Below are 16,423 nucleotides of genomic sequence, written 5' to 3' on the forward strand. Positions count from 1 at the left end.
AGAACTGTTTCTACTTCTATAAATGAATTGCTGAACTAAGATGATCTTTAAAGAGATCATCTTTAAATCCAAGATTAAGTCAATTGTTTTAAAACCATACTAGTTAGAAAAAATTTTTAAATTAGAAGCCTGGAAAGAGTTATGGTTATAATCTGAATAATTTGTGAATACTTCCATATTTGCATCCTTTTAAAAAATTTTTGTTTTTTTTTTTATTATTTGAGAGACACAGAGAGAGCATGTGTGCGTGCTTGGGTGGGGGAAGGGCAGAGAAAGAGTCCCAAGCAGGCTCCACACTGTCAGCACAGGGCCTGATGCTGGGCTTGAACTCTCCAACTGTGAGATCATGACCCAAGCCAAAATCAAGAATTGGATGCTTAACTGACTGAGCCACCCGGGTGCCTGGCCCCCTCCATATTTCTGTCCTTACTTGAAACATTTGCTGGTTCAAGTTACTCTTCCAGGTCTAGATTAGAAATGTCTGAAAAGCAAAGAGTATACAATTTCTTCTTGCTTATCCCGTAAATATACTAGGGATGTGTCCCTAACATCTAGAGCAACAAAGAACATTTTCTTCCTATGCAAGTAAAAACAATAAGCTTGTGGTTTTCCTACATTAAAGTCTTCAGAACGTTCTGACTCTTGAAATCACAAGAGAAAGATCAACAGAAACTACACAAGAAAAAGTGAAGTGTTTTCTCATAGAGTAGAGGAAACATCCATTAGCAGCTAAAGCTTAAAACTGTTTAACTGGTAGTGTGGGTGATCTGACTCATTGCTTTCACGAGTGCTATTAAGTAGAGTTTTAAGACAGTCGCGGAACAGGTGGTGCTTCCTCCTACTTCTGAGCCAGTCTCCCGCTTTACCTTCATCTCCTGGTGCTGGTCCAGCTGTTCCTGTTCCAGAGGGCTTTCTCCATCTTCCCGCTCTTGCACGTTTGCTTCCGCATCTGCCCTTCCTTCTTCTAGGGGGAGCCCTTGGCTGACAGTGGAGGTCCTGCAGCTACTATCAGACGCGTTTCCATCATAGTCATTTGCCGTGGGTGATGCGGGTTCTGTGGTAGTTTTCTCCTTTCCTTCTCCATTCACTAAGTTCATAGCAAGCAAGGGTTCTGAAGTTTGAATAGGAGTATCTGGGCTAAGAGTGGCCGCTTTATCCTCCTCACACTCCATCTGGTTTTGTGCTGCCATCACACCATTAGCCACACCAGTCTGTACACCCTGAGTTGGATCTGTGTCATTTCCCTGCTTCTGTGGTGGATGCTGGGAGAGGAGCTTTTGCTGAGGGGTGGTTGTCAATTTATGCCTTCCTGGTGTCCTAGGAGCATTCAGGTGCACAGCAGAATCTTTCTTCAAATCACTGTAATTTGATAATGTGCTAGAAGATAAAATACAAAAGAAGGGTGAAAACACTGGCATGGGAAAGTTCTATAAGACAGACCAGCTTATTCCAGCTGAAAGGAGGTATTTAGTGAAGACTTTCCTCTGATGGTTTCAGAAATGTGGATTAGAATAGGCGGGTATAGTTCTCAGTCTCTTGGGATACTATACACCCTTAAATAAACATTTCAATAAAGATGATAAGACTGAGCATTAGCTACAGGGTCTGGAACATTTCCTTAGGCTGTTTATCAGTACGGCTCATTTGTAAGGACAGAGATGTGAGACACATTTATAGTTAATAAAGCCATCTGTTTCCAAGATACTTTCATAACATTTTAAAAACAAGTATAGTCAGCCCCTCAGTTTATCAACAGGTTGGAAACCCAAGGTTACTTTTGTTTGGAAAGCAGAACACATATTCTCAGAAACTTTGTCACCTGCTCTGCCATAACCTAACTTATCTCTCTGCTTCCACTCTCCACCCCTTGGAATCCATCTCTCTAGGTCAACCACGGAGGTCGAACTCTCTGAGGGCACCCTGTACACTTACAGGTAGTCTAGCATTCTGACCATGGCTCAGGATTGTGTACACACAAGCCCCTGCTAGCCCCAGCCTCGTTCATTTCCATTCTCTTCCCTTGCTGTGCTCCTGCCCCTCCTGCCTCCTTGCTGCTCCCACATTCCCAACAAGCCAATGTGTGCATCTAAGGATCTCTGCAGCTGTTGTTCTCTTTGCCCAAACAACTTCCCTAAGACATTGGTATGTCTTAGGTATGGGAAGGCTGACTCCTTCCCCTCATTCAGGATTCTGCTCAGACATCACCTCCTGGATTATTCTATTATAGCACACTCTACCACCAACTACACATCTCATTTTAGTCTTCCTCAAAGCCCTTGTTATTACTTGATATTATATATAGCTCTTAACAGTATACAATGGAACCTAAGCGCCAATATATTACAATGTCCCTATAGAAATATTTGCATAACATTTTAATCTAGGATTCCAGGGAGGAAAAACATAAATCTCTGGGCTGCCGTCTTGGAGAGATTCCTATGACCTAATAAGGAGACAAAAATGAGTACAGACTAGTAGTCTGTGAGGGCGCGGAACATGCCTATCATGTTCTCTCTGTTTTACCCCCACTGCTTAGCACAGTGCTGGAAATAGGAAAGTGCTCAGTAATCAGCAATGAGTAACTGTGATTGTGATGGTGATCATGGCAGTAATTCATAACAGCGGCTAACATTTATTTTAAAGTTTTTTTTAATGTTTATTTATTTTTGAGAGAGACAGAGAGAGACAGAGACAGAGACAGGGCATGAGAGGGGGAAGGGCAGACAGATAGAGGGAGACACAGAATCTGAAGCAGGCTCTAGGCTCTCGGCTCTCGGCTCCGAGCTGTCAGCACAGAGCTTGATGTGGGGCTAGAACTCCGGACAGCGAGATCATGACCTGAGCCAAAGTCGGACGCCCAACTAACTGAGCCACCCAGGCAGGCCCAGTGGCTAACATTTATTAAGTGCTGGAAAGTACATGGTATTCTTTACATTATTTGTTTCTACTCATAATAATTGAAAAGAGGACCCCAAAATAGGGAAATTGAAGCTTGGACACTTACATAACGTGGTGGCATCACATGGCTAAGAAATGATAAAGCTAGAGTCCAAACCGTAAAGTCTGACTCTAAATTCCATGGTCTTAACCTCACATTGTAACACACTAGAACATGAAAGATGGAGTGAGAAGCAAGTGAGCAGGCTGCATATAAAATGTGGGAATAAAGTCCAGAGGTGGCCTCTTCCCCAGAGCAGACCGACGTTACAGGGTAGAGGACACAGCAACACGGTTCATGGACAGTGCTGAGATGTGCATTTCCTTCTCCCTTCATTCTACTCCTCCTGGACACTGCTGATCTGGACTGGAGAATGGAACAGAGAACAACAATAGACGGCAATAAGGTAATGAGGGAGGAAAAAAAGACAAGGTAAGCTCAGCACCACAGGAAGGGAAAGAAAAATCTGGCAGGGGAAAATGTCACATATATAAAGTTGGTCGTTGTCAATATAAATAAATATCACATACTCCACCATTAATATTTGCCTTCTGGGAGAGTATACCCTTAGCCTAGATAATTTCTCAAGCAGTCTTTGGACATTTGAGTGGTATGGTTTTCCTTTTCCTGCCCACATCAGTGTCCAGAAACCCAATAGAAAAATCCCCAGCAGATCCTCTGAACCAAACTTTAGACTTGCTTGGGATTTTTGGGAAGAATAGTTAGGCATGAAAGATAAGAACTTCCTGTAATAAGTAACATGCAGGGGATATGCAGGTAGAAGTGGGATAGGGATAAGGTGGGGAGAGGTAATTAAGGGCAGTGGTTGAGCCAATACATATATTCCTGCTGGTTTGTGGACGCCGGACCGTGCGGAAAAACAGTTGGCCTTGAAGTGCCTTAGGAAAACCAGTGTTCAGTTTCACGGAAGATGTTATTTCTTTCTATAATCCTGAAATCTTTCATAGGTTAAAAATACCAGTTTGTCTTATACCCCCAAAAACCAAAAAACCTAATAATACATACATAAATACATAAATAAGTAAATAAAATTTACATGCTCCAACGACATCCTCCAAATCACTCATCTTAATAGTGTTACCTGCATTACTGCAGAGCAAAATTCTGATTCCTAGGTAAAGTCTTAATAGGGTGGTCTAATAGTTGGTGGTCTATGATCCCACTCTTCCTGTCAGTTTACTGTGGTAACTTGGCCTGATGAATCTCTATTCCACAAAATGCTAGTCTGAGTTGTAATAACTGGGGTGAAACCTGAGAGCTACACACACTGTAGGCGCAAGGACATCACTCAACAGGAAATACAACTTCCATTCAAGTCCTGTAGACTCAATGCAACGCTAACCCATTCACACACTTTTAGGGCCAGTTCCTACTAGTAATACCTCACTAAGAACAGACCATCGTTTTTAAAAACTGGCAGCAGACTCTGCTACAAGTAACACCCCTTCACCAGATTTGCCAAAATGCTCACGTTACATTCTATCTACACTTAAAGCCAGTTTGCTTAAAATGTCCTAAGCCACAACATCTCTCTTTAGATACAACCTTCAAACTTTGCATCAAAAATTGACTTTGAATCTGTGAGGTTTGAAAGAGTCAAAGAAAACTGGTATTAACAGGTGGAAAAACTATGTCCATTTTGTGTATGGGCAGGAATGCAAACAGTTGGGTTACCAAAATGGTGAGAATCAGAAGGCTCAACCTGTTAATACTGACCCACTCAGGGCTTTCTTTCTTTTCTTTTCTTTTTTTTTTTTTTAATCTTTTTATTTAATGTTTATTTGTTTTTGAGAGAGAGAAACACAGAGCATGAGCGGGGGAGGGCAGAGAGAGAGGGAGACACAGAATCCAAAGCAGGCTCCAGGCTCCGAGCTGTCAGCACAGAGCCCGACGTGGGGTTTGAACTCACCGACCGCGAGCGAGATCAAGACCTGAGCTGAAGTCGGACGCTCAACCGACTGAGCCACCCAGGTGCCCCATGGGCTTTCTAAAGCCACCCCCAGACCAGGTATGCACTACAGACAGGGGTCCGGGCTCCAGGCCTTCCTGATATTTCCTGATATTATGCAGTCACTGGATTTGGCCCTGGGAATCTGCACACGTTAAGGGTCATTCTCTGTGCTACTGAATCAACTTGCCCTGAGAAAAAAAAATTAAGTGTTCTTTCCTAAATCATTCTAGTAAAGATTACTATAATTTAAGGTAGCAAAGGTATTAAAATTCCTACTTCAGAGGGAAAGATGTTGAAGTTTTAGTGTTTATGACTCAAGTTCCCACAATTGATTGGGAATGAAAAATGAAGACAGGCTTCTGGACTCCTTTTGTCAAGAACTTGTTACTATAGTCTCATTTTATTTTAAATGTTTATTCATTTTGAGAGAGAGAGAGAGCACAAATTGGTGGAGGGGCAGAGAGAGAGGGAGACACAGAATCCAAATCACCCTCCAGGCTCTGAGTTGTTAAGCACAGAGCCCGACATGGGGCTCAAATCCACGAACCACAAGATCATGACCTGAGCCCAAGTCAGACACTTAACCGAGTGAACCACCCAGGCACCCCAGCATTTTAAATGAGGGACATTGTAGTTTTGCACTTGGTCACAATTTTCAGAAGATTTTTGAAGTATTTCCAAGCTATGATCCACTATATAAATAACAATACATCCTGCAAATAAATCATGAAATCACCCAGTGGGAAACCATTCCCAAGTATTACACCAGAATAAATGGAAACATTTAGCTTCAAGGATGAAAGGGAGGCTATATATGTTGCTTAATTAAATACAGACTTTTGGTGACAGATAAAATTAAAATCCTTCTGACAAAATTTTTTAAAAAAACTCCTACTTCTATCAGTGATGGGCATTCCAAGAAAAAGCAACTGAGGTCATATATGGGTTTATTTTTATTTTTAAGTGAGAAATACACTTTTCACCTACTTTTTTTGAAACATTAGGACTAAAGAATATAAAATTGTATCTAATAAATGCAAAACTGAGCATGCATTTTGCTGCTGGCAATATCCCCTCCTTACAAAGGAGGGAAGAGAGGGGACTAGGGACTGAATGGGTACTGCAGACTCCTGTTAAATAAAGTGGGTCAGAAAGAAGGCCACAGAGATGGCACAGGCCGGAAGAAACTACATGCACAAACATACAAAGTGAGAAACAAAGAGACAGAGGCAACCTCCTGCTCTTCCGACCCAGACATCTTGCCACAAACAGAAGGATGCAATGGAGTAACCCAGAGTGACACAGGCAAATACAAAGGAAATGAGAGAGTGTATCTATTGATCTATACAGCACACAGCATGATAAAAAAGCTTCTGGCACAGAGTGCTACACACCGGTCATATACAGAAAATGGTAATTCATATTAGGGCAAGTTTAAATATTTTTAAAATTTACTCTTTCCAAAAGCCTACCAAACCCAGTAGAATAAAATACTTTTGAATTACAGAATCTATTACTCTATCATCTTAAAACGAAACAAACAGCTTTTCTCTCCCCACGTCCTTTTCCCATTGTATATTAGCTCTTACCTGCCTCCTTCAAAGCGACTGATGAGATCAGATACCTTGCTGGGTTTTTCTTTTGAGACACAAGAAGCAGAGGCAGGTTTAACTTCCTCCATCCTTGGTTTTGCACTAGATAAAGCTTTATGCCTGGGAGTTTGGTGTATATTAGACAAAGGTGGATTCTGCAGATGTAATGGCTTTGGAGGCACTGTAGACAAAAAATGAAAAGAATTGAATATTTCACTAAGATGTGTTCCACAACAAACATATTTCATATCTCATGCAAAAATCTTCAGCATTATCAAGCTTCTGTAAAGGGGTCTATCAAATCTGTATTGAATCTTAATCAACAGACTTCCATCTATCTTAGACATTCGCTGTGTCCTGTGGAAATCCCATCTCCAAGAATCAAGCGGTTCTTTTAATTTTAGGTCATTTTAAATATGGCTTTATTAAACATCTAAGGATCTATATATTTCTATGACCTTCCCAAACCTATTAGAGATAACACAGCAGTTATTTACCTAAACAGAGAAAAGAAAGTACTAAGTTTGAAACTAATTCTCAGGGATACACTGCTTGCTACAAAACAGATTTTCTAACAACAGAGTGATAAGTAATATACCAGAATCCAAAGCTAGTAAATTAGACATAAAAGCCAACAAAACAACATCAAACAACAGTAATTACTGTAGCATCTTCCCATTTAACAAAAACTCCTTATCTCATTTGATCTTAGAGGAAATCTTTCGCATCACAGTCCTTTGAGGTAGGTAGCGTTATTCACCTCTTATGTCTATGAAGGCTCAGAGTGGTTAAGTGATTGGCCTGGAGGAATAAGGCTGATCTGATTCCATGACTGGTACCCAGACTCTAGCTCCTTCCTCCTCCAGCACTGCTCCTCATCACACATCCAGCAAAAGGGGGTGATAGGAGTTCTACTAGTATTGTCTGCTATGTTAATTGTTGGCTTGTATTAATACACCACAGATTCGTTGCTTACTACTAAGCTCTTCCCTCAGTTAACAGATCATTTCCTGAAATACTAAAATCCACAGAATTTCTCTTAACAGATGAGGAATTCTGTAGATGAGAAAATATAATATGCCATAAGTGCTTTACCAGTATAGGAATTACTTCAGTTTTGAAAATCAATATACTTTGCCTCTTAGATTAACATTCTGGGCAAAGGATTATAGAACATGTATGTATTTTTCTATAACTGGTTCTAACAAATTAAATAAAATCATCTTTTTTCTTTTTTTAAACCCTTCTCCTAACTTCCAAAAGAAGGGAGGAGAATCATGTCTCCTAATTACACGCCCCATTTTCCCCCAGCTGGTTATCCTGGTTTTTAGTCATCTCATTTCTTCCATAAACTCGGCTAGCTGACAGTTGCCTGATGCTCACTGGCCCAGATGTCATCATTTCTATGCCAGTTATCAATTCTTTCAGAGAAGAAGAAGAAGAAAAACATATCACAATGCACTAGAGGAGGAATAATTAATTCACCTCATTCCCTTTTGAGGCAAGAAGAAAATCCCGATTAAAAAAATGATATGCTTCTTTTATATGGAAATGGAATTATTTTCCAAGATCTGCTCAGTGGGGATGGTTAAATATAGTACCCATTGAAAAAGAAGGGACTTAAATAAGTGTGACATTTGTCAATTTTAAGGAAAAATTTCCTGTGTAGAATATATACCAAAATAGCAAAGTAGGACAAGATCCCACCAAAAAAGCAGTTTTAATATCAGAAATAATTTCAACATTCCTAATTAGAATATTCAAAAAAGGGAATGAATATGTTATTTATAGCCCAGTAAAAATGGTTATATAAACATTGTTATGAAATTCTTGTAACTCATCCATCCAGAGTTTACTCAGTGAACATTACTTACTTATTACATATCAGACTCTCTTAGATGCTTAGAAAACTCAAATAAGATGATACATACCTAAATAAGTGTGACATTTGTCAATTTTGAGGAAAAATTTCCTGTGGAGATATATACATATCAGGCATTTTCCTGTCTCAACTATGCCTATCTCTTAAACTGTTTCAGAGGATAGTGTACTTTTTCTCCAAAGTGTTTATAATAAATTATTATGATTAGGTAGTCAAACAGTATCGCACCAACCAGAAATAAAACAGTAAGTATATTAGAGATATAAAGCTTTCTCTTTCACAAGATTGGCATTCTGTGAGGGTAAGAAACAAGTTTATTTTGATCACAAATATATTCACAGTAACCACATGCACAGTGCTTGGCAAATTTGTGGAATACACGAAGGAACAAATCAGTGTCATCAAGGAGTTCATCATCTAGTGAGGAAACAGCTTAGCAATGTTGGGAAAGGTGGGCACTGGGGTGCTTTAGAAGCACAGAGGAGGCATCTATCTCAGCAAAGGGAGACAACCCAAATGGAAAATAAAGTAAATATGCACATCTTAAATAAAAGAGTACAAATGTTACAGGTATATGACAAAAATCTCAAGATGATACATGAATGGCTAACGCGTCAGAAACACGGTCCTAGGGGGAAATAACGTGTATTTTGGTCAAAAACTGTAACTGATGTAGAAATGACTGTCTTTCCCTCCCCCACCTCCTCTCTCATCATTTCTCTTCTTTCTTTTCCCCAACTTCCAAATGCTCTCTGGACATCTCCTCGGTGTTCTATCAGCACCTCCAGTTCAATCCTGAAACTTAACTTACTACTTCTTCCCGCTGTAGCCCAAGGGATGTAAAGTAATAAAAACAGTGTTCAACCTCGCTAATAATTAGGGAAATGAAAATTAAATTTAAAATACGATTCTACTTCAGCACCATCAAGTTAACCAAAAAATTTAAATCTGACAATACCAAATGTCAGTGAGGGAATCAGACAATATGAAATCTCACACATTCTGGGAGGGAGTATAAATTTACAGAACCATTAAGAACTTGACATTTCCAAGGGCGCCTGGGTGGCTCAGTCGGTTAAGCATCCGACTTCAGCTCAGGTCATGATCTCACAGTCCGTGAGTTCGAGCCCCGCGTCAGGCTCTGTGCTGACAGCTCAGAGCCTGGAGCCCGTTTCAGATTCTGTGTCTCCCTCTCTCTCTGCCCCTCCCCTGTTCATGGTCTGTCTCTCTCTGTCTCAAAAATAAATAAATGTTAATAAAAAAAAAATTTAAAAAAAAGAACTTGACATTTCCAAAATATATATCCTACAGCAATTCTTACATATCTATACAGAGCTTTAAAAATTTTTAAATTAATTCAGTATTACTGAATACGTATTAAGTTCTATCCACTTGATCTTATCAATGAGCAAAGGAAATGAAACAAAAATGTCCAATAAGTAAACCATATATGAGAAGGTGGTGAGAGCTAAGAAAGAAGGGGGAGGGCTCAGAACAAGATTAAAGGGATCTGGAATATGGTAGGAAGTGCAGATTGCAGTATTAAGTAGGGCATTCAAAGGGGGCCTCTTCGAAAGGTGCAGATTTGAAGAAGACTGGAAGTTGGGGGAGCATGCCATCAAGTAGAGAACAAGCTAGAGATAATGGAAGCCAATGTGACTGAAGTCAAAGCAGCAAACAGGCAAGAGTAGGTACTGAGGTCAGAGGGAGGGCATGATAATGTAGAATCTTGGGGAACCCTGTAAGAATAGTGACTTTGAGTGAAATGAGAAGTCGCCACAGACTTCTGTGAAGACAAATAACATGACAGGACTTCTGTCCAACTGTGTCACTCTGGCTGCAATGTTGACAATGCAGAGAAACAGGGTAGAAGCAGGGAGAAGGGTCAGGAGAGTACTGTGGAAATTCAGCCAAGAGCCAAGAGTACTTAGAAGAAGGCAGTGAGGAATGTTGGTTTCCAGGTATGTTTTAAAAGCAGACTTCCTGGGACACCTGGGTGGCTCAGGCAGTTAAGCTTCGGACCCTTGACATTGGCTTAGGTCATGTTCTCATAGTTGTCAAGCCCTGTGTGGGGCTCTGTGCTGAGTGTGGAGCCTGCTTGGGAGTCTCTCTCCCTCTCTCTCTTTCTGTCCCTCCCTTGCTCATGCTGTCTCTCTCTCTCTCAAATAAACTTAAAAAATAAATAAATAAAAGTAGACTTCCTGGAAGAATAAATGTGAGGTATGAGAGAAAGAGAGAGGAATCAAGGATGACTCTGGAGACCTTCAGCCTGAACCACTGGAAGGATGGAATTTTCATCAAGGGACAAAACAGGTAAAGCAATTTTTGGAGGGAAGATCAGCAGTCCAGTTATGGACATGCTAAGTTTGACATTATCTAGTTGACTATAAATAAAATGGGCTTATTACAGACAATTTTACAGACCATAAGTACAATAAAACAATTTACTTAAAAATTTCCAACCATCCAGGGGCGCCTGGGTGGCTCAGTCGGTTGAGCATCCCACTTTGGCTCAGGTCATGATCTCGTGGCTTTTGAGTTCGAGCCTCGTGTTGGGCTATGTGCTGGCAGCTCGGAGCCTGGAACCTGCTTTGGATTCTGTGTCTCCCTCTCTCTGCCCCTCCCATGCTCACACTCTGTCTCTCAAAAATAAATAAACATTAAAAAAAATCCAATCATCCAAAATAATTACTGAACATGAAAAAAAACCCCAAATTAATAGTTTAAATTTGGGAATTACCAGAGGATTTGGTTACTCTTATTTTACTTACTATGAAAAACAATAGTTGGCTTTTTTTTTACGTAAACCCTATGCTTAACATGGGGCTTGAGGGGCGCCTGGGTGGCTCAGTTGGTTAAGTGTCTGACTTCAACTCAGGTCATGATCTTGTGGTTTGCGGGTTCGAGCCCTGCGTCGGGCTCTGGGCTGACAGCTCGGAGCCTGATGCCTGCTTCGGATATTGTGTCTCCTTCTCTCTATGCTCCTTCCCCATTTGTGCTCTGTCTTTCAAAAATAAATAAACATTAAAAAAAAATGGGCTCAAACTCATGACCCTGAGATCAAGTGTCGCATGTTCTACCAACTGAACCAGCCAGGCGTCCTATATAGCTGGCTATTTTTAATGCATTATACATTTATAACATATTATACTTTAAAAATGCGACATTACACATAGAATGCTTTACTTTAAGAGCAAATGGAATAGGTTTGAGTACTTTACATTTACTTAAATTATTTAGGCAATAATGTTTCAAAGTTCATGATACTTTTTAAACATTAAGGTTTAATGATTGACAAGTGATATTATGTAGGCTCTATCAAAATAATTAACTATGGAGAATGTTGTGGATCAAAGCTCCTAAGAGAAAAAGAACTATTAGCTTTAATTGCTAAGGAAGTTATTTTGAGTTATGTCTAGCATGGCAGGAAATAGGCCAATATTAAAAGTGGTAAACAAGAATAAAGACTTATGTTGGAAGTTGCTCAGTAATTTATTTGTTTGACTGGTAGGATTGGTATGAAGTGAATAAACCATTGTTTTCCAAGGCTTTAGGGTATTTCTGAGGCTGAGGCAAAATAAGCCCTAACTATTGAAGGAATCCATTTCAAAAGCTACAGGCTCTTACTTACATTCAAATGTAAGCTTATCTCATCTAAAATTTAGCACTTTTATTGTTTTAAAAACCGTAATTCTTCAAAAATACTTGTTGGTATTTAATTGATATAATGACATGCAACATTATTTTAATTTCAGGTGTATAATATGATCCAATATTTGTATTATTGCCAAAGGATCACCAAAGTCTAATTAACATCCATCACCACATAGTTAACATTTTTTTTTTACGTGATGAGAACTTTGAAGATCTCTTCTCTTAGCAATTTTCAAATATACAAAATCCAGTATTATTAACTATAATCACCAAGCTGTACACTATATCCCCATGACTTACTTACTAGTAAACACAAAAATAGAAACCTGATATTGTTCCAGACACGTTAGTATATAATCACCATGAATAAATGTATTTAATATTGTGCTTCCTTTTAAATATCACTAAAATTGGGGTGCCTGGGTGGTTCAGTCAGTTGAGCGTCCCACTTCGGCTCAGGTCATGATCTCATGGCTTTTGAGTTCGAGCCCAGTGTTGGGCCCTGTGCTGGCAGCTCGGAGCCTGGAGCCTGCTTCGGATTCTGTGTCTCCCTCTCTCTCTGCCCCTCCCCTGCTCACACACTCTCTTTCTCTCTCTCTCTCTCTCAAAAATAAAAATTAAAAAAATTTAAAAATAAATAAAATAAATATCACTAAAATAGATTGTAGCTATGATATTATTAGCACTCCACATGAGGAAAAAAAAACCACATTTATTTATGAGCTCTTTTGAAGATCCAGATCAGAGTTTCTCAAACTACTGACATTTCATAGCTGATAATTCTTTGTTTTGAGGGGGCTGGCCTGTGCATTGTAAGACGCTGAACAGCATCCCTAGCCTCTGCCCACTAGCTGCCATTAGAAACTCCCACAAATGGTGTCAAGCAAAAAATTCTCTAGACAATACCAAGTATGGGCAGTGGGGTGGGGTGGGATGGAGTGGGTGGGCTGGGGTGCGGGGTGGGGCTGCAAAATTGTCTCCAGTTGAGAACACTTATCTAAAATAAGAATTTTCAGGGCCCTTGGGTGGCTCAGTCAGTTGAGTGGTGACTCTTGACTTCGGCTCAGGTCGTGATCTCACGGTGCTGAGAAGTCCTGAGATGGGTCCTGAGACTGAGACTCGCTGTTTAAGATTCTCTCTCCCTCTCCCTCTGCCCCTCCCCCCACTCATGTGTGCACTCTCTCTCAAGAAAGAAATAAGCATCTTCAATTAAATTAAAATTACATAATGGAGCTTAATGCGTCAGTAGGCTCACCATTCACGATTTGCAATTAAGTGGGAATAAAGATATCAGTGTGATAATCTCTTGATGTGTGCAAGAAGTCCCCATGATATCCCTTTGCTTTCTCCCCTTCAGTTATCCAAATATTCTTAAGAGTTTGGAGAAATTAAAAGTAAGCTTCTCTCCACTAGAGGGTGGAGAACACTTTAATTTGGTCAATAAGTAGTCCCCAATCTCTTTGGCAGCTGATCTGACAATACCAAGATGTAGCCTTCTCTCCTGAATGTTTTTCTCTATATGGCACACATTCTTCCAAGTCTTTTTTTTTTTTCAACGTTTATTTATTTTTGGGACAGAGAGAGACAGAGCATGAACGGGGGAGGGGCAGAGAGAGAGGGAGACACAGAATCGGAAACAGGCTCCAGGCTCTGAGCCATCAGCCCAGAGCCCGACGCGGGGCTCGAACTCACGGACTGTGAGATTGTGACCTGGCTGAAGTCGGACGCTTAACCGACTGCGCCACCCAGGCGCCCCTCTTCCAAGTCTTAAGCAAAGAACAGCAGAAACAAAATAGAGGAAACGTGGTAATGGAGCAGGGAGCCAATTCAACAAGTGTTGCTCAAGGCCTGCTCTGCTATGGAGGGACTGGCAGTACAAAGGCAGAAGAAAACTAAGATGGACGAATGAAACATATTCTAGGTCAGACTGCAGTGAATGCGAAAACATAACATACGTTGGAGGAAACACAAAATATCAAGGGTTAGGGTGGGGTTAAAATTTTAGCTGGGGAACTAGGGAAGGGCCAAACAATGAGTGAGAGTACTTTTAAAGTATAATGTTCTCTAAAGTCATTTATTTAAAATCTGAAAATAGTCCCTATAGTTATATAAAATTATATTTATTAACCCATATTCAAAACAGGAAGTAAATATGTATTTAAATATCAAAATACTGACTTCTATTAAACTTTCATTAAGCTACAAACAGCAAAGGCAAGCTCAAGTGTTGTCTCCCTAAAGAATATGATTATTTTGGCACATAGCTCAGGAAGGACACTTGTGTAATTTATCTCAATGAACTACGAAAAACAATGAAGTAATGCATCTTCCCAAAAAAGACTTTATTAAATAATGAAATTCCTGTTTGTGATCTGGGCAATTACATAAAACTGAATTGCATTCATTTTTTATAGTCTTACCTCATTTGATCTTTGTCAGCTGAGGTCTAATGAGCAAGAGGGAACCTTGTATTTTGTAAATAAAATAGCTTAAATCATGCTCAAAAAAATGTCTATGTTCATATTCATATGAATTAAATAGGGAGAGATATGGCCAAAATAAAAGTATAAACTCATGAATGGACCATTCATCTGAAGCACCAATTATTTGACCTTACTTGACAGTCATACTTGATACGACTACAAATACAGCTACCAGTGAGAACAAAAAGGAAAACGTCCCATAATCTGGAAGATAAGCCCCTTTTAAAGGTCTCTTTCAGAAATCCTAAAAACATAAGAACTTTAAAGAGTAACAGTCACTCTTTTATGATAGATTCTCTATAACATTTTTCCTTGCAAGAACAGGAAAGAGACCAAAGTTAATACAACATAAATCAAAATGCTCAGCATTTGGTATAAATAAAAATTTATTCGGAAGAAACTACACATTAAATCATAGTAGAGCTTAGCTTTGTGTTAACGTTTCCAAAGGCCTTACTGTGTACCATCAAAACTGTAATTTTGTGCTTCTCACAGTTAATACCTGGTTCACCAGAAATTTATTGCTAAAAGGAAATGGTTCCTGAACAAAATATTCAAAGATTTCCACCATTGTAATTGTTTCCTCCCCTTGTTGGCTGCTCAATTCCTGAATGGATGAGCCATTTATTTCAATTTCTGTGAAGCCTTTTCAAGCCCCAGTTCCTGAACAGTAGAAAATCACATTTACTAAGTATGTTAAGCACGGTTTTACAATGATCTGTTTCACAGATCCTCTGAAATCTAGCAAGGCATACTGACTTTCTGACAGCACTCATTCATTTGTCACACATTTATTATGCAAATAGTAAGTTAGGCCCTGTACGAGGTCAAGCATAATACATGAAGTGTCCCTGTAAGGGACAGTAATTCCAGCAATGAGAAAAGAACCCTAAGAGAAAAAATGTATAAGGTGTCTTAGGAGCAGAACAAATACCCAACTCTGCCTGAGACTGATTTTTTTCCCCTGAAAAAAATAAATGCACCCAATTCCTCCCATTGAAAGCTTAAAACTCTTTCTTAGTCATTATCATTCTTCTGGATAGCCTTCATCAATGAACAAAACACCCAATCTAATTAAAAAAGAAAAAGAAAAAGAAAAAACAACCCACCAGCATACCTTGTGGCTTTGGACTTGCAGCTGAGTGTTTTGCTGGCGTTTTTCCATTTATTCCCTGAGCCTCTTCATCAGATACATTCTGATCAACCCGTGGGGTTGTGCTGCTTTTCACACAAGGTGGAACTAGAGTGATCTTTGGACAGGTACTGATGCCTGGGAGAGTTGAAAAAGAAAGGACAGGTAAATACAGAGGTGGAGCACAGCTATGTCACATGACCTAAATTCCTTTTTATCCCGTAAAACAAAAACAATCACAGTTACAAGACTAAGCATAGAAATATTTTTCCCATGTGTACTGGCCTTGACAGAATTTCTTGGGAAAGATCTCATTCCATGTGTTGAGAAACCTCGGTAATGCACGCTGACAGAGATCGAGCCCCTTCCTCCCCCACCACACACACACTCCCTCTCTTCCTCCCTCCCTTCCTTTCAGGGCCACAGAAAGGGCAGAATGCAGCTGCTACTGGTGAAGGAGAAGACAGGAGGGCCCCAGCATTAATCTGCTGAAAGCTTTCCTTTCCAGCAGCCAGTCACCAGTCATTGAGTGACTCTCAAGAACAAAGCAGGAAAGCACCAACATGACAGCTGACCTAACGACTCTAGAAGAACGGCTCGATGAATAAAGAAAAAATACATATACCCTTCCCTCACTCACTAGTTTACCAGAGTCCAGCTCTACATCTGTAAGCTAATACCCATGTTTTCAACAAAAGGATTATACCGATTATACTGTCATATTTATAGCTCAAAACTCTAAAATGTCGATATTGAAAGGCATCATGAGA

General features: G+C 39.8%; 1 protein-coding gene across 9 annotated transcripts in view; it reads right to left on the reverse strand.

Moving 5' to 3' along the window:
• The window catches only part of FGD4 (FYVE, RhoGEF and PH domain containing 4), a 250,933-nt gene that overhangs the window by 90,277 nt on the left and 144,233 nt on the right, over positions 1–16,423 (reverse strand). For 8 of the 9 annotated variants that reach the window (XM_040488466.1, XM_040488464.1, XM_040488463.1 and 5 more), the window contains 3 exons: positions 15,639–15,791; positions 6,500–6,683; positions 867–1,377 (listed from right to left, as the gene is read on the reverse strand). In XM_040488466.1, coding sequence (XP_040344400.1) covers positions 867–1,377; positions 6,500–6,683; positions 15,639–15,791 — 848 coding nt within the window. Of the gene's footprint in view, positions 1–866; positions 1,378–6,499; positions 6,684–15,630; positions 15,792–16,423 lie in introns of all 9 variants that reach the window. The other variant, XM_040488470.1, reaches the window with a different exon arrangement.

The sequence above is a fragment of the Herpailurus yagouaroundi genome, unplaced genomic scaffold (genome assembly GCF_014898765.1).
Source record: "Herpailurus yagouaroundi ecotype Mexico unplaced genomic scaffold, PumYag 166, whole genome shotgun sequence".
NCBI classification, from domain to species: domain Eukaryota; kingdom Metazoa; phylum Chordata; class Mammalia; order Carnivora; family Felidae; genus Herpailurus; species Herpailurus yagouaroundi.